This window comes from Asterias amurensis, chromosome 16, assembly GCF_032118995.1.
Source record: "Asterias amurensis chromosome 16, ASM3211899v1".
NCBI lineage: Eukaryota > Metazoa > Echinodermata > Asteroidea > Forcipulatida > Asteriidae > Asterias > Asterias amurensis.
The window spans coordinates 1,408,367-1,426,871 of NC_092663.1; the positions used below are offsets into that span (position 1 = coordinate 1,408,367).

Consider the following 18,505-nt stretch of genomic DNA (forward strand, 5'->3'; position numbering starts at 1 on the left):
CACTACACACTTCTGCCAGCCTTGGTGGTCTGCAATTCAAGATTTCAGGACTCGGTTTTAAGTTATTTTTCGTCCATACAACTTATGTCGATAAACAATTTATGACTCCATGTTTCACAAGTTTTCAATGTACAAGACTCTGCACAATATTGAATGTGAGTTTTCTGTATAAAAAAAAGTAAGTAAAGAAATTGGCTCTCTCTCTTTTTATTGTGTTTTTACTTTTTATCATCATGTTTATCTATAATTTCAAATTTGTAATCAAATTAAAATTCGATGTGTAACTGGGAATCTACTCCTAAATTTCCAGGAAAAAATAAAAGTACAATGAATAAGTAGACCTATTTAGAGTGCAACAACCCTTAACCATGTTAACGGTGTCAGTTTGTTCCGCTATCGTTTCCACGAGAGAGAATAATAATACTTATTTATTAGCGGAACGAGCCTCATCTTATCGTAGGACTAGCTGCATAGAGTACAACAATCCACGCTACATTATGATGTAGTAGGATTTGGGAGTTGGCCTGGCCTGGTATTATATGTAGTTATTGAGGAGAGAAATTGTGGGGGGGGGGGGGGGGGAGAAAAAGCGAGTGAGTATCGCTGATCATGATAAAATTTATGTTCTTTTCAATACTACTTCTAGAAACTATAATTATAATATAAGGCTCCCCTGTGCTCACAGGGGAGCCTTATACTTATAGTTTCTAGAAGTAATTCAATACTAATTGTACTCGTAAGGAGTGTGTTTTTTTCATGATTTTTCTGTTCCCTAGTCCTACATGTAGAACTACAAACTAGTTAGACCCACTGACTGGGGCGCTAGATTCTTTTTTTTTTCTTCGAAATTTTGACATTATCGGTCATAGATTGCTTTTTTCGAAATTTTGACATTATCGGTCATGACCGATAATGTCAAATTTTTTGACATTATCGGTCATGACCGATAATGTCAAAATTTCAAAAAAAAGGAACGTAGCGCCCCAGTCACTGGGTCTACATACTAGTATGAGTATGAGGGTCATTCCAAGGTCCATTCTGATAGCGGATCGAATCTCATACCATGTCATACTATACTATCTAGTTCTTCTAATTTCTAGGCTGTGTTACCCTAACATAACCGGTCCTACTACTTGCCTTCAACTCGCCGACTTGCCGTCAACTCGCCGTCAACTCATTTTCGTGCCGTCAACTCATTAAATTTTACATGAAAAATTTATAAATGGGGCACGGAAGTGTTAAGTCTGGGCTAAACTACATATTTCTCCTGGTTTTCGGTAAAAATTCATTCACTAAAACGACTTTGTGTTGATAAAAAAAAGTACCAATCATTGACATCTTGGGCCAAGACTAATCAATGTGAAAAAGCAAGATGGTGGCCGATGGTTTTGCTGTTTCGAGATCATTTTTTCACGAGAAAAAAACCTCAATTTTTATTCCGAACTATGACCTAAAACTTTCGCGAATTCTCTTTGAGCTGATACTTTACAGTTTTAAATGTGGATTTTAAATGTATATTGGAGGAGTTGACGGCGAGTTGACGGCGCAAGTGAGTTGACGGCGAGTTGACGGCAAGTTAGTAGTAGGACCCAACATAACTCCATCTCCAACACCCTAATATAAATCTATTCATGATTCATACCATGTATAAAGGGTTCTGATAAACAAATTTCATAATCTTCATGTGTTTTTTGTGTGTATATTTTCAGGTCCAACTTGGCAGGGGAAATTATTCCATCATGAATTTTATGTGCATGGTGTCCATGATGCTCGGCCTAACAGCTGGCATACTAACAGCTATGATTGTAAGTCAATACCAACATATATTAGGAAAAAAAACCAGCGGCACGATTAAATCTCACGTGGTTCAATCGCCCGAAGAGCATATTGAAATTAATGGTGAATATGCAACAGGAGGATCAAGTTTTTACTTCGTGCTACCTGACAGACGCGGAGAAATCCCCAGCAACATTCTTATAGCTGACTCATTTGCAGATAAAGTCAACAGAGACTCAAAAAACAACTTTTTTGATCCTCGATTAAACGGCACGACTCTGTACAACAAGGTTAAAATCTTGTGTTTTATAACTCTACACAAAAGTGAGATACTCAACTATGGAAAAGCTATTAAAGCAACGTGGGCGAAGCATTGTAATAAAATGATCTTCTTAAGCAGTGAGTTTAACTCTGAAGTTGGGGTTATAGATATTGACTTACCAGAAGGTCGTACGCAATCGTGGCATCGATCTAAGCTCGCCCTGCAATACGTTTACGATTCCTTCAAGGACCAAGACTTTGATTGGTTCGTCAAGGCTAACTTTGACTCTATTGTCATCTTGGAAAACCTTCGCTATTTTTTGCTGATGCATAAAGCCAACATACCGAACTATATCGGTCATGTTTTTAGTGGACCAAAAACTGGAGGTTCAATTTTCACTCTGAACAAAGAAGCTCTTGAACTGATAGTACCAACGCTTAAAGACAATAAACCCCTCTTTGGGGGTGTGGCCGATGACTTGGAATTAGAGGGATGCTTCAAGGCGGCAGGGGCGTTATCCAGTAGTCATGGCCGAGATGTAGAAGGCGTTCAGAGGTTCCGTATGATTGTACCTGACCACAAACTACCTGGAAATACTAAAGGCTACGCAACTTGGTACTGGCGCTACATTCGTTTGCCTGGAGAAAAGGTAAGAATTTGTCAAATATTTCATTGGTTTTTACTCATTGATTCACACTGGTTCTACCCTGTACTTGCATTTCTTAATTAGTACATTTTGATATGTTGAGATTGTAGTTTAAAATTCTGAGAACCAAGGAATGAAGGCTTGAACCTGGTACCAAACCGTTTCTTGTTGTCCAATGTGTATTGTTTAAAACATACTACAAAGTATAAGACCTGATACTTCATGGAGGTATCGACTGCCTTTGTGCCCTTGAAATGCTACAGTAGAAATGTAGAATTTCATAAGGTGCAGTTAACCAAGGAGTAATGTAAATGCCTTGGTGCCCTTGCCCTTTCAAAAACCAACATATTTTCTTCCTCCATGCAAAAACGAAGCATACTACAGCACTGATACTATAATTAAACAGACACGTAAACATCAATAAACACAACACAAAGTGATTGGCGTTATAAAAACAGCAGATGTGTTGAGATGTTCCTTCCTCCATAGATGATCGTGCAAGGTTCTTGTTCTGTGGTTTTCAAAAAGCTTTAATCAGGGATTATCACACCTTTTAATCTCACAAATCCCCATAATGGGGGATCACAAATTCCCATTATAAACATCCTTTGTCTATTTTGTATCATGGTTGTATTTGTTCCCCGTGGTCAGTTTATTATCAATGTTTTAATGTTAAATTTGCATCAGGGATCTAAATGTTGTTGTTCAAATCTAGGAAACAACAATACAGAAATCTGTAAACAACCTTCTTGTGCATCACATCAGGGCCCATTATTTCATGGAGCTGTTAGAAACTAGAAATTACTGCTTGCAAATGTGTTTGATAAACAAACAATGAGTGTGGCACAAGTAATCTTTATGGAATTGTGGCTGGTACTCAGTTTCTGCTAAGCATGATTTTTCTGCGCTTATCTCTGCTGTAACTCAACATGCACTAAACAACAAACCTGTGCAAATTTTATGGAAGAATATATAACACCCTTGTCAGACGAAGTTGTGTGCATTCAGGTGCTTGATTTTGAGACTTCAAAATCTAATTCTGAGGTCCCAAAATCAAATTCAAATATAATAGTGGAAAATTACTTCTTTCTTGAAAATTACATTACTTCAGAGCATGACAGAGGGAGCCCTTTCTTTAAATGTTTTATACTACATGTATCAACATCTCTCCATTGCTTGTTACCAAGTAAGTTTTTATATTTAAAGCTAACAATTATTTGCGGTAACACCATCTGTGTATCTACTTGCCAGGTAGAGTTTGTTGTTTGTGATCCCTGGCTACACGGCAGTTGCCTCTGATTGGCACCCCTAACTAGGAAGCCTGACATACATACATGTGGCTTAACAGTGCCGGCACATTGAACCATATTTTAAAAACAGGGGTCGAAATTGCCACTAGCCCGCTAGCCCGGGACTACCAGATTTACAGCCGGGCTACTCATTTTTCCAGTTTGATAGCCCGACGGGCTAGTGGAAAAATAATGCAAAAATCATCATCACAAACAATAAAGAACTATGTTATTGGTGTATTGTAAAGTTTGAGCCGTGACGCGAGACATAATGTGTCTTTCGGGCTACCAAAATCTAATCAGGGCTACTAAAAATTATTGGTCACTAGCCCTGCTGACTACCATGGAAATACACTTAATTTCGACCCCTGAAAAACCACATTTTTTCTTTGTTTTACTTCAAATTCAAATGCTATCAACAAATGTATGATGTGGCTATCTCTGTGACTGATTAGTGAGGTTATTAGTTTAATTTCAATGGTCAACTCTGTGTAAAAAATATTTTTCTGTATAAAAAATATTTATGCTATTTTTTCTATTTTGCAGAAGTTTTTAAAAAGCCAAATACATACAATTGATAAGTTAAACTTTAGATTAAAAGTTATGAGACACAGATGTTTATAAATCGATAATGCTTCATCTCTTTAAATAACGTAAATAGTATGGAATGAAACCAGTCGTTTGGAACGCTTGTTAATTTATAATTTATTGTTCATGCGCGATTTGCCCATTAGTGATTGCACTGTACTACCTGGAGTACACAATCTTTGACGCACCAACAACCAAAATCGATTGGGGAAGTATATTTAAGATGGCGGCCACTTCGAGTGGAAACGGAGGCCAGTTTTTCGGCCCAACACGCTCAACTTTTGTCGCCTTTTTCGTCGCCTTTTTCTGGGGTGGGTTTGTTATGTACGTCTTTGCTCAGTATTCAAACTTCAGCGAATATATGGTGAACTTTGACGGGAGGAGAAGGGCAGTTTCTGACTTGAATAATCCTTACGGCCACGTTCAAGTTGACAACACAAATCGCGTATCGAAAGAAGAAGTGGCTTCGTTCCAGTCACACACACATGAAAGGCAGTTTGGTAAGTATCGACGTAACAATTAGACCCAAATCTAACATATTTTTCTTCTTTCTTCGGAGCGTGGTTTATTGAAAGATGTCCGTATCCTGCCACATTTTCTTCATTCATTGTTAAATAAATTAGTTTCTAGTGTACACAAAATGAGGCATTCTGATTTGGCATTTTTGTTTTTAGTTACCCTTTTTTACCTGTTAATTTTATTCAGGGTAAAAATTTGTGAAAAAAATGTGACGGGAAACGAACATGTTTACATTTCTTTCTGGTAACAGTTAGTTAAAAATTAGTGGCAGGATACAATATTCGTTACACTAGTTTAGTTAGTATAGATTGCAATTTTCACTCTACATAAACTTCCACAATGATTTGGCCTGCCTGTAGTATTTGTCCAGGCTTTTGTGTGTGGGAATTTGAAATAGAATATTGAAAGATTGCAATTGCAATTACTTGTGTCCAATATTCATTATGCCATATTGTTTCTTCCAATACAATTTTTTTTTGTTTTTTTGGTGTTTTTGTATTATTGAATTAATACTGTAAATTGTGTTAGTTATTTTATATATTTTTTATTTTTTTATTTTAGATTTATTAATGTGGGAAAAGTTTCCGTATGGCGCCACCACTTTTTCATTCGAAATAAAATAATATAGTATCTAATTTACCTGATTGATATATCCCTTTTTGTAAAAATGAGTGAAAAAGTGGTGGCGCCATACGGAAAGTTATCCTTAATGTGTTTTATTATTTTTTGTATTAGCTCCTATTAATTGTTTTTTGGGGGGTTTGGGGAGTTTTTCATTTGCATACTGTATACTCAGTACTTTCCCGAGTCCTGTGAAAAAAAATCACAGGCATGTTACTCTGGTGGGATTCGAACCCAACCCACGACCCTTGCAATTCTGGAGCAGTGTCTTACCAACTAGACTACCGAGGTTGCCCGGTAGCTAGAGGCAGTTCGAATTCTATGTTTTGGCAGCGGGTACCGCAACAATACAATAGATGTTAAACTTGCATCATTTATGATGATCTTTTTTCCTCAATTTAGGTCAAGACGTGGTGGCCGACAGCCTTTTCAAACATGTTAGAATCTTGTGTTGGATCTTAAGTTCTCCACAGAATCTTAAAGTAAAAACAATTCACGTTCAAGCAACATGGACTCGTCGTTGCAACAAAGTCATCTTCATCAGCTCAGAAGAAGATCCAAGTTTCCCAACGGTCAAAGTGGACGCTCCAGAAGGTCGTGCTTTCCTCTGGAAGAAAACGCGAGGTGCATTCCAGTACGTCTACGATCACCATCTCAACGATGCAGATTGGTTTCTCAAAGCTGATGACGATACATACGTGATCTTAGAAAATCTACGGTACATGTTAGCCGATAAAGACCCTCAAAAACCTGTGTATTATGGACGCAAGTTTAAACCTTACATAAAGCAGGGATACATGAGCGGAGGCGCTGGATATGTATTGAGTAAAGCAGCCGTGGTCAATGTAGTTGAGAAGGCCTTTAAGAACAATGCACTCTGCAAGAGTGCGTCTCAAGGAGCCGGATCTGCGGAAGATGTTGAGATGGGGAAGTGTTTGGAGAATGTCGGAGTTATCGCCGGAGATTCACGTGATGATCAAAAGAGGGAACGATTTCATCCGTTCGTTCCGGAGCATCATTTGATTCCGGGGATTGTGCCGCAGAAATTCTGGTACTGGGATTACGTCTACTACGCAACATCAGCGGTAATTAATCAAAAGTATTTTTTTAAATTTCAAGAAATGTCAAGGAAGTTGTGTTCATTAAACCACAGGGCCCGATTTCATTCTGCTTAAAGGAACACGTTGCCTTTGATCGATCGAGTTGGTCTTTGAAAAGCGTTTGTAACTGTTTTTTATAAAATGCATATGGTTAGAAAGATGTTTTAAAAGTAGAATACACTGGTCGACACAAATTTGCCTCGAAATTGCTTGGTTTTCCTTTTGCTTTGTGAACTAACACGGTCGGCCCTTTATGGGAGTCAAATTTTTTATTTTTTATTTTTGATTTCAAGATGGGCGCCATTCTTTTTATAATGTCAAATATCCATTGTTTTTTCTACTGCTCAAACACACAATACATAAATGAAACATTTTGGTCAAGACATTCAGACAACACATTCGAATTGTTTTAGCTGAGATCGTTTAAAATAACCTTTTTCATTATATATAAAAAAATAAAAAATATAAAAAAAAGGGGAAAAAAAACAAAAGGTGCATAAAAAATAAAATAAAAAAGGAGGCGGCCTCTAAAAAGGAAGCCGGCCCGGAAGCTAAACATGTTTCTTTTTTTACTTGGCCTAAAGTGGATTTGCTATCAATATCATTAAACCGGTTTTACTTTTAGTCAAGGTTGTTTGAAAAAATTGTCTGATGTGAACATTTACGTTGTTTATCAGACCTTGGATGATAAATTATTTTATTATTTAGATTTATTATTGTACAATGTACTGTGTGCTTGAATACAGCTACAGCTGTAATATCAAAATAGAAAAATTCCAGGGATGCTGGAAACATTAATAAGCATACATAATGGGAGTTGAAACTGTGTGAAGAACTACATGTACTGCACATGCCTAATAACTGCAACCGGACGCGTTTTGATTTTGTCGTTAGAAGTTTGTTTTAATGAAACTGTACTTGAGGCAGTGCATAGTGAGTTATCAATGCATAAAAAATACTGGAAAAATGCACTTGATGCTTATTCAATGGGAGGGGGGAAATTGAGCGCGCTAGGAATATTCAACGCTAGAAGTATTCTCCTGTTTTAAGGCGGAAATATTGTTCTGATAAACAGTTTTAAAATGGCTGGAATATCGTCATCCTCTGTGGCGAGTGTTTGGCAAGTTGTTATTTTGTTCATCTCTGCTTACTTAACGGGATTCGTTTTGACGTACATCTACATAAACCATACTGAGTTGCTTGAATCAGAGGCTTGTCAATGTCATCGTGGTGGTGGTGTGGAGGAGAAAAATGACCCAGCAATTAAGAAGCAAGCTGTCATAGAACTTGGTAAGTTGTTTATGTTTTAGCGAAAGTTGTTTATCTGGAATGGTTAACATTTTGGTACCTTTTCAAAATGTCCATTTACATTAAACTTACAGGGTTTGAAGATAATGATAGTGGAGGTGCTGTAGTTTTTGAGAAATGAGTAAAACAATGTCATGAAATACGTTTGTAAATGATTAAAATAATCTTCGTCTCATGAGACAAAAATTATTTTCATGACACTGTTTTACTCATTTCCCCAAAACTACAGCACCTCAGGGTCCTTAGCACGTAATTTTTTTCTGGGAAGCTTTCTACTATCGTCTTCGAACTGTGTAAGTTTAGTGTAAATCTGTGGACATTGCCTTTAAGTCGGCCATTTGGTTATTACTCAAAATAATTTTTAGCATAAAAACATACTTGGTAATGCGCAACGGAGAGCATTTGATAGAATAAAACATTGTGAGAAACAGCTCCCTCTGAAGTTTGTTATGTTATGCATGTTGACATACATGTACACTAAGTGAGAAGACTGGTCTTTGACACTTACCAAAGGATACATGTAGCACACATGTTTAAATAATGTGAGAACACGTTTTTTGAGAAATATTGGTAATTTTTGTCACTCAAATATTATAACTCCAATCCACTATGTTTTCAAAGACTAATAAAATTATTGTGTTATTTATTTATTTCTCTTTAGATAAGGATGTGATTGCGGATTTCCTCTACAATAGAGTCCGAGTCTTGTGTATGATAATAACATCGCCACAAAACCTTCACACCAAAACCAGCAGCATCAAAGCAACATGGGGTCGTAGATGCAGTAAAATCATTTACGTCAGCTCCCACTCTGATCCAACCTTCCCAACAGTCAAGGTAGATGTTCCTGAAGGACGTGACTTCTTGTGGCAGAAGGAACGAGGTGCATTCCAGTACGTCTACGATCACCATCTCAAAGATGCTGAATGGTTTCTTAAAGCAGACGATGATACATACGTTATCTTAGAAAATCTACGCTATTTTCTTGCTGGTTTGAATCCGAACGAACCCGTGTATTTCGGACGTAAGTTCAAACATAGCGTGAAGCAAGGATATATGAGTGGTGGAGCTGGTTATGTTATGAGTAAATCGGCTTTAGTCTTACTCGTCGAGAAAGCCTTTAAGAACCCGATGATGTGCAGGCTAGAAGGGAAAAGTGAAGATGTTGAGATGGGGTTATGTCTGGAAGGAGTTGGCGTGCTTGCTGGTGATTCCAGAGATGTTCTTCTTCGTGAACGGTTTCATCCCTTCAGTCCAAATAAACTTTACCAACCAGGGAGAATACCTGCTGGGTTTTGGTTCTTTGAGTATGTCTTTTATCCTACAAGTACAAGCACGGTATGTTTGGCAAAATTCTGTCATTTCTTTTTGGTACTGTTTGTGACACAAAACACAATGTCCACAGATTTACATTTAAGAAAATGATAACAAAGAAAATTATTTTCTGGACATTTTTTATTCTTTTAAATTTCTCAAAAAATACTGCACCTCAGCAAGTTAAATTTTAAGGGAAGCTTTCTTCTATCATTATCTTCAAACTGTGTAAGTTTAATGTCAATCTTTAGACATCGTGTTTTGTGTCAACCAACAATTACCAAAACCCTTTAAAGACGGTGGACACGATTGGTAATTGTCAAAGACCAGTCTTCTCAAACAAGCCTGTGGAAATTTGAGTTTAATCGGTTATCGAAGTTGCGAGATAATAATGAAAGAAAAAAACACCATTGTAACCTGAAGTTGTGTGCTTTCAGATGCTTGATTTTGAAACCTCAGAATTCTAAATCTGAGGTCTCGAAATCAAATATGTGGAAAATTACTTCTTTCTCGAAAACTACATTACTTGAGAGGGAGCCGTTTCTCACAATGTTTTATATTATCAACCTCTCTCCATTAGTTGTTACCAAGTAAGGTTGTATGCTAATAATTATTTTGAGGAGTTACCAATACTGTTGGTAACTACTCAAAATAGTTTGGCATCGGTTTTAGTTTTGGTTCTTTTTTTTATGTCTTGCCGGTATGTTTAACCAAAGTATAAACCTGTCTTTAATTTCCTCTTTGACGTTTATGAAACGTTGTTTATAAGCTTTTACTACAGAAAAGTCAGAAGCTATAAATTCTAATGCTTGAAATAGCCAGTTGATTCTGGCACCAACTAATGGCACTGGACACTGGTCAATTACTCAAAATAATTGTTAGCATAAAAACTCATTTTGGTATTAACGAGCAATGGAGAGCTGTTAATACTATAAAACATTGTGAGAAACGTCTCCCTCTGAAGTAACAAAGAGGTAAATTCTCACTCCAATATTAAAAGACTTCCGGCCTGAAGCCGATTTTTTGGTGTCTGAAAACACACACATAATGTGCAACAAGGGTGTTTTTTTCACAGGACTCGGGAAAGTATCGAGTATACAGTGCTAACACACATCGGTGTATGGGTAAAAAACAAAAATTATTCAACTTTATTCCGCTGAAATTTAACATCTTTTATAAGGGTGTTTTTTCTTTTATTATTCTCCAGCAACTCTAACTGTCAAGCAGTGCTATGGATTATTTGTACTGTGGTCTGACAATGTGAAGCTGTGATAGAATATTAATATTGCACACATGTGGGATGCGTTTAATTAAAGTTTGAATAATTTATTTGATAGTTGAGACCAGTACTTTCAAGGCGATAAGTTCCCTAGAGAGTTTATCTGAAATTATATGACCAACCATTCCATCAGCATATGTCGCATGAGCGATCAAGCAATAATTGTGAACCGACGAGGTTAGACTTTAGACAATGAACTTTTAAAGGCAGTGGACACTATTGGTAATTACTCAAAATAGTTATTAGCATAAAACCTTACTTGTGTCACAATGTGGTTTAAACTGTGCCTTTATTTTTGTTACTTACCTGTAGATAAAATGGATCAGTACTTATTTTAACTTACCTTCTTACAAACTTAATGGAACAGCCTTATTAGCATAGCCCAAACTAGTTTAATCACCAGGTACTCAGGCCGTGGTTTGTTTCGTGCACTGTCAACTATGTGGTATGTTCCTTTTGTTGGAACCAGCCTTTGTTGCACACACACAGTACTTTTTGTTGTACCATTAATTACTTTGTTCATATAGCAGAATGTTTCTTTAAAACTTCACTGGGTTTTCATTAGGCTTAATGTATCATGTAGAAGTGACATTAAAAGCGTAGCCTAAACAATCGGCTACAAAAACTTTGATTGTAAGTGTCCCTTTATTTTCAGTTTAGTGGTAGAATATAGAATAGTAGAAGAATACCAGGAATAGTTAGTTAGGGTGGGGCAAAGAGAGTGAGTGAGAAAAGACATAATGTGAAAATGCTGTGCGAGGGCAGTTGACTTCAAAAGCTGAGAGTGAGAGGACGTGTGAGGTTCTGCGATATAGCCACCAACCAGCAGTGCATGTAGTTAAAGGGATGCTTGGGAATTGTCAAAGACCAGTCTTCTCACTTGGTGTATCTAATCATAAGCTTAAAATAACAAGCCTGTGAAAATTTGGGCTCACTCGGTCATCGAAGTTGCGAGAAAATGATTAAAAAAACACCCTTGTTGGACATTTGTGTGCTTTTTGATAGGAATAAAAGAAGTCTTTTATTATTTTAATACAAAATAACCTCTTTCTCAAAAACTATGTGACTTCAGAGGGAGTTGTTTCCCACAATGTTTTATCCTATCAACAGCTCTCCAATGCTCATTACCAAGTCAGTTTTAAGTTAATATTTTTTTTGAGTAACTACCAAATGTGTACCTTCCCTTTAAACGGCCTTGTGCATCAGTTGACATACAATTTTTATGCCGAAGCCAAAGCTCAGTGAAATCAGCCACTGAGGCAAGTCATTAAAAGTTGAACGCGGTATTGCCGCAAGCCAGCAGAAACATGTATGAGGGCCAGCAGACCTAACCAGCACACCCCAAGAATACTACCCATTGAGAAACCGTAAGTTTTATAATTCCTTCTACCTCAAAACTGAACATTGCCAAATCAAGAAGTAGAAGTTTGCACACTAAATTTATTGTGATTTTATTTCATGATAGATCACTCTCTCTTTAAAGTTTTGAAGTGAAAGTTTTGATGTGATTGAAGGAGAATTTTGCTTTTCAATAACCTTGCACTTCTTGAAACTGTATGGAAATTGCCACTGTTAAAGTTCCTGTTGGTTATTTAACTCTCATCACCAAGTTGGGACAAAACAATAGTTTTTGGTGTTGCTACAGATCTAAGATATGAAAGTTATCATGTATTCCCATGTTTTGGTTCACTGTTTTTATTAATAGATGGCCTTGAGTGAAGATTGGAGATTAAACGAAAGAATGGAGAATGATATTGATGACTGAAATTGCCAGGACTGTTACACGGGGCTACCTACTCAAGCCAGGGTGAACAGAGTCCATAGAAGACAGGGAAACGTCTGAAGGGCCAGAGCGCCAAGTGTCTAGAGGGACAGAGTGCCCGCAACCTAGCCGACAGTGACGGCCAAGAGCCAGAACCAGTATCAGTATCCATTTGCTTTAATTTCTTTCGTCAAATGATTTGTTAAAGGTGGAAGAAACACCAAAACTGTTAGTACTGTTGTAATTTATATCTGAAAGACGGCCACTGCGTTGAAGTGAAATTTAGAGAAGATAAAAGTGTTTTGGTAACGCAAAGTCCACCTGGACAGGGTTGTAAAATAATTTGTGTTAGAAGATTTAATGTGAAAGTTACACATCAGTGAAAGAAAGAAAAAGAGTACTAAGAAACCTGACTTCTTAAGGAAGCTGCTCGAATTCAAACGAAGATTGTATTTAACTTATCATTTACTTAATTTTATTTTGATATAATTGCGTGTTAATAAGTTTGAATGTAAAAAAAAAACGTGTACAGTTTAAAGGAACACGTTGCCTTGGATCGGTCGAGTTGGTCTTTGAAAAGCGTTTGTAACCGTTTTTTATAAAATGCATATGGGTAGAAAGATGTTGTAAAAGTAGAATACAATGATCCACACAAACATGCCTCGAAATTGCGTGGTTTTCCTTTTACTTTGTCGACTAACACGTCGGCCATTTATGGGGGTCAAAATTTTGACTCCCATAAATGGCCGACCATGTTAGTTCGCACAGTAGAAGGAACACCACGCAATTTCGAGGCAAACTTGTGTGGATCATTGTATTCTACTTTCAAAACATCTTTCCAACCATATGCATTTTATAAAAAACGGTTACAAACGCTTTTGTTTTGACCAACTCGTCCGATCCAAGGCAACGTGTTCCTTTAAGTGAATAAGATAATCAAAGAATTCTGGTTTCAGGACTTATTTCTGTTTGTTTAAGAACTCGGCTCTGACAACTTGGTAAACCTTAAAATAGTTAATAGCATAAAACCTTACTTGGTAGCGAGTGATGGAGAGCTGTTGATAGTATAAAACATTGTGAGAAACGGCTCCCTCTGAAGTTACATAGTTTTTGAGAGAAGTAATTTTCCACAAATTAGAATTAGATTTTGAGGTCTAGAAATCAAGCATCTAAAGCACACAACTTCGTGTGACATGGGTGTTTTTTCTTTCATTATTATCTAGCAAGTTCGACGACCAATTGAGCTCAAATTTTCACTGGTTTGTTATTTTATGCATGCTGAGAAGACTCGTCTTTGAAAATTACCAATAGTGTCCAGTGCCTTTAAAATATGTTACAAGGTTTAAAATTGTATAATTACATGTAGCAAAGGTCATTATTGAAAAGAAAAACCCTTTTGTAAGGACAAAGTTGTGTCATAATTGTGATAGCCACAAAGAGAATGTTTTTTCTTTAATTACAGTTAAATTCACGAGAAAATATTATTAATTCCAAGTACTGTTTTTGTGAAACTGTCAAATGCAATTACATTTGCACAGGTACATTTTGTAATTATTTTACTTGTTTGCATGATTCTCAGTACATTTTTCAACTGAAATCCAACTTTGTGTTGATAATGTATTTGTACAATTACCATACGTCTACAAATAAGTACACATTTTACTATTTTGTATATTAATTAAAAAGCAGTCGAAAAAGTCAGTACAGCTGACCAGAGATCTGTATAATAATCAATTTGTTCAAGTACTTAGTGACACCTGGTGATACACACTGTCTCATACAAACACCAGCAAATATAGATTTAACCACAACAGCTGTTAGCCTTTTTATTTAGAACCCACAGCAAACATGTGACATCTGGTTTTGTTTGTTTGTCAGTGCAATCAATGCAGTGACACAACAATAGTGATCACATGCCCGCTTGATCCACAATTGCCAGATCGGGATCCCGCAACAAGATTGGTTGCAGGCGTGAAATCGCGGTTGCGTTCCCACTTGAGTATAAGCCCGCATTGATCCCCCTTTTTGGGAACGGAAGTGGGTTAAAAAAGAACACTGATTTGCAAAAAAATTGCGGGGTCTGATCACCCTTTGCGTTCCCACTAGACTTTTGATCGCCCATTGATCTAAAAGAGCGATCAGATCCTGCTTTAATCCTACTCCAGAGGAGGATCAAAATTGCATGGTTAGATCCTGATCGCCCTCGCGTTCTCCCACTGGAGCCTGTTTCTCATTGATCGCCCTTTGATCGCCCTTTCGGGGTCTTGATGGCCCTTTTCTCGAATCGGGAGATCATTGCGGGGTCCAGTGGGAACGGGGTCAGTGACAGAAAGAGCTGGATTGAGAGAAATGGAAACTGTGCTCCTTGTTTGTCAATAGTGATTTGGAAAAGATCGTGGGTTCGATTTCTACCCAAGTAACATGCTTGTAATTTTTGTATACTAACATGCTTAGAAAACATTGGTGTGAGGGTTATGATATTCTTTATTCTGATGCAAATTTAACATTAGTGAGTTGGGTAGCAATCTATTGTGTACACATTTGTACAGTTGAATTAAAGTGGCTCTGCTGGGCTTGAATTGTACACTGGACTGAGGCCAGTGGTTATAAAGTCCGTCCAGTAGACTTATGACCAGGGCCCAATTTGCTAAGCACGAAAATTTGCTTAGCATGAAAATTTTTCCTTGATAAAAACAGTCTTACCAACCAAATTTCCACGTGATTTTTAGGATAAGCAAACAGCAGCTGAATACCAGTAACAAGCAATATGCAACAAATTAAAATTTGGTTGGTAATCTTGTTTTTATCAAGGAAGAAATTTCATGCTAAGCAAATTTTCATGCTAACAGGCAGTCCAGCAGTCTTGATTTTACAATTGAATAACAATTTGTCACTGTGGTGTAGTATTTTTAACAGAGCTGCGCAGCGCTTGAATTTTACATCGGACAGTAGGCTTGAGGCCAGTGGTTTAAGCGTCCGGCCAGTAGAAGTCCTGCAGTCCTTTTGGTCAGACATGTCTTACAGCAATGTGTTTTACAACTGAATAACAATACACCTCACTGTGGTGTAGTATTTTTAACAGAGCTAGAGGATCACAATGATTAAATACTCTGATCCTTAATAATAATAATAGTGGCTTCTTATATAGCACTCGTGTCCGTCACGTAGTGACGCTCATGGTGCTTCAACATTATTACCCCTGGTCACTGGGCTTTGAAAATTATTTCTGAACCCATCTCAGCTTCGTGGGGAGCATACTGACTGTGCCGCCAAATATGTAGCGCAATCAAAGCTAATCAATCACAAGAACCAACTCTGCCCTCACAGGTACACATTTACCCCAGGGTGGAGAGAAGCAATTATAGTGAAGTGTCTTGCTCAGGGATACAAGTGTCACAACTGGGATTCGAACTCCGCTGAACAGAATCACCAGAGCTTGAATTCGGTGCTTTTATCCGCTCGGCCACGACTCCTTGTGTCTTGTCCGTGTACCTTGCAATTCTAATTTACTATTTACGACCATGTTTTTCTTTCCTATTGTAATATTTATGTTTTGCGTTTTCTTAAATCTTTCTTATAGGGCCCAGAATGCTGTTCAGACTACTCCATCTCCTTCCATTACATCAGCCCAAACACGATGTATCTTCTGGAGTACATGATCTACCACATGCGTCCATTCGGCATCGGCCATTACACCTGTCCTGCTAATATAGACACCATCTTGAAGAAGACGCAACTCTCTGCAGAGGAGCAACTCAAGGTCCTCAGCGTCGCGGGTAATGATGTAGAGGTAGCCAAGTCAAAGGAGAAACGGGAAGCAGTGAACTTGATGGAATAAAGAAGCTGATGGAATGAAGTGTTTATGTAATGGACCAAGTATGAAGTATTGTTTCTTGAGGAACCTGATATCGTTTCTTTTAAATAGATGGATTGCACATGGTGCCATTGACCACGTTGATAATGTGCAAGGCTATCATTAGCAGAGAGCTCAGCTTGTACATGTGTGCACTTTTCCATTGTTAACTATCAACTATGGCAGTCGATGATGCTTTGTGCAATTTATCTATTCCCACCAATAAGTTATGTAGTGGACCAAGTAGTGCTCCCTGTGGAACATTATTTACTACACTTGAAACTCTTAAATTCCCTCCAATTAGAGAAATCAGAAAGTTGTGTCATTAGATTTCCGTCCCATAGGCAGTCTTCTTTAAAAAAAAACATGGTACACTTGTCTTATTTCATGTTGTTTGTCCACTGCTCAGTCCATTTTGTTCTATTAAGCCTTTAAGGCAGTGGACACTATTGGTAATTCTCAAAATAATTATTAGCATAAAACCTTACCTGGTAACAAGTAATGGGGAGAGGTTGATGATATAAAACATTGTGAGAAACAGCTCCCTCTGAAGTGAAGTAGTTTTCGACAAAGAAGTAATTTTTGACGAATTTGAGGTCTCGAAACCAAGCATATGAAAGCACACAACTTTGTGTGACAAGGGTGTTTTTTCTTTAAATATTATCTCGCAACTTCAAAGACCAATTGAGCTCAAATTTTCACAGGTTTGTTATTTTATGCGTATGTTGAGATACAGCAAGTGAGAAGACTGGTCTTTGACAATTACCAATAGTGTCCACTGTCTTTAAAGCATTGTATTGAAAGTGGCGTTTTGATTCGTCCGTATTTATACTTAATGTGGTTTAATCAGGCATGTGAGGCTTTTTCTTTTTAGCTGATTTCCTCTTTTTTGGTTTTAATTTTCCTCTTTTTTTCTTCAATTTCTGTGTACAAAAGGATAGGAATATTATCCTTTCCTCTTTTTTTTCTTGCCTGGTTTTCTCTTTTCCTTTTTTTCATGGGTAGTAACTCACCTGCCTGTTTTATGGAATTTGCCAAATTTAGTAATAGTTGAAATTTTACTAGACCATTTAAAACTTCCAAGTTGTACATGTAGCTGAAATGTGATGTTTGTGTAGTTGTTGAAATAGTTTAAGGAGATCAAGAACGTATCATAGAAAGGGGGTTGAAATTTCACTATCTTTGAAAGGAAATCCTCTAAAGATAAGATAAAATGGGTGCTGTATAAAGTACAATCCTAGATCAGTGTAGGTCGGAAGTTTCAAACACAATCAGGAAAAGAATCCTGATTAATAATAAGGTGCTGAATGGTGGGAATTTGTCCAGTAGATCATTTCTTACCAGAATTAAGAGCCTTATCACACTTTACATGCCTGGTATTTCACGGAGGCAACGAAAGTTCACGGTGGCACGGTTGGCTTGTGCGTAAGGCGCTCGCCTCTCACCAAGGTGACCCTGGTTCGATTCCCGGTCGGGGCCATATGTGAGTTGAGTTGTGCGTTGGTTCTCTGCTGTGCCACGAGGGTTTTCCAGACTATCCGGTTTTCCTCCCTCAGGAAAAAACCAAACACTTTCGATCTTGGCTGTGCTCCGTGGTCATAATGGGTTGATGTGGCTAGCAGCTGAATGCGCCCTTGCATGCCTGCTTCTCAAACACAATGTAGCCGCGTCCTTCGCAATTCAGCTCTTAGCTGCGAGTAAGGTAGATTAGCCCCCCAAATTATTGTTATTATTGTTTTTTAACTGCTTAAAGGAACATGTTGCCTTGGATCGGTCGAGTTGGTCTTTGAAAAGCGTTTGTAACCGTTTTTTATAAAATGCATATGGGTAGAAAGATGTTGTAAAAGTAGAATACAATGATCCACACAAACATGCCTCGAAATTGCGTGGTTTTCCTTTTACCTCGTCGACTAACACGTCGGCCATTTATGGGGGTCAAAATTTTGACTCCCATAAATGGCCGACCATGTTAGTTCGCACAGTAGAAGGAAAACCACGCAATTTCGAGGCAAACTTGTGTGGATCATTGTATTCTACTTTTAAAACATCTTTCCAACCATATGCATTTTATAAAAAACGGTTACAAACGCTTTTGTTTTGACCAACTCGTCCGATCCAAGGCAACGTGTTCCTTTAACCCTTCTCCAGAAGAGCAGGAGTGGCTAATCCCAGGGGTTTGCCCATTTTC

At 37.6% G+C, this 18,505-nt stretch overlaps 2 protein-coding genes across 4 annotated transcripts; both read left to right on the forward strand.

Moving 5' to 3' along the window:
• Positions 1-3: 3 nt before the first annotated feature.
• On the forward strand, positions 4-18,140 carry LOC139948672 (glycoprotein-N-acetylgalactosamine 3-beta-galactosyltransferase 1-like). 3 transcript variants are annotated; one of them, XM_071946901.1, is made up of 3 exons: positions 4-155; positions 1,710-2,687; positions 16,045-18,140. In XM_071946901.1, the coding sequence occupies exons 1-3, from the start codon at positions 102-104 to the stop codon at positions 16,300-16,302; spliced, it is 1,290 nt and encodes a 429-aa protein (XP_071803002.1). In that variant the 5' UTR covers positions 4-101; the 3' UTR covers positions 16,303-18,140. The 3 variants fall into 3 exon arrangements, with proteins under 3 accessions (XP_071803002.1, XP_071803004.1, XP_071803003.1); XM_071946903.1 differs by having other exon boundaries at positions 21-178; XM_071946902.1 differs by lacking the exons at positions 4-155; positions 1,710-2,687 and adding exons at positions 4,756-5,061; positions 6,104-6,786.
• On the forward strand, positions 7,884-12,467 carry LOC139949131 (glycoprotein-N-acetylgalactosamine 3-beta-galactosyltransferase 1-like). The gene is made up of 3 exons (XM_071947538.1): positions 7,884-8,091; positions 8,771-9,480; positions 12,408-12,467. Exons 1-3 carry the CDS (start codon positions 7,884-7,886, stop codon positions 12,465-12,467), a joined length of 978 nt encoding a protein of 325 aa, XP_071803639.1.
• Positions 18,141-18,505: the final 365 nt, after the last annotated feature.

Coding starts and splice junctions, on each gene's coding strand:
- LOC139948672 (XM_071946901.1), top strand. CDS start 102: ATGACTCCATGTTTCACAAGTTTTCAATGTACAAGACTCTGCACAATA. Junction 156..1,709: donor GACTCTGCACAATATTGAAT/GTGAGTTTTCTG, acceptor GTATATTTTCAG/GTCCAACTTGGCAGGGGAAA. Junction 2,688..16,044: donor TTCGTTTGCCTGGAGAAAAG/GTAAGAATTTGT, acceptor TCTTTCTTATAG/GGCCCAGAATGCTGTTCAGA.
- LOC139949131 (XM_071947538.1), top strand. CDS start 7,884: ATGGCTGGAATATCGTCATCCTCTGTGGCGAGTGTTTGGCAAGTTGTT. Junction 8,092..8,770: donor GCAAGCTGTCATAGAACTTG/GTAAGTTGTTTA, acceptor ATTTCTCTTTAG/ATAAGGATGTGATTGCGGAT. Junction 9,481..12,407: donor AATTCTGTCATTTCTTTTTG/GTACTGTTTGTG, acceptor TTTTATTAATAG/ATGGCCTTGAGTGAAGATTG.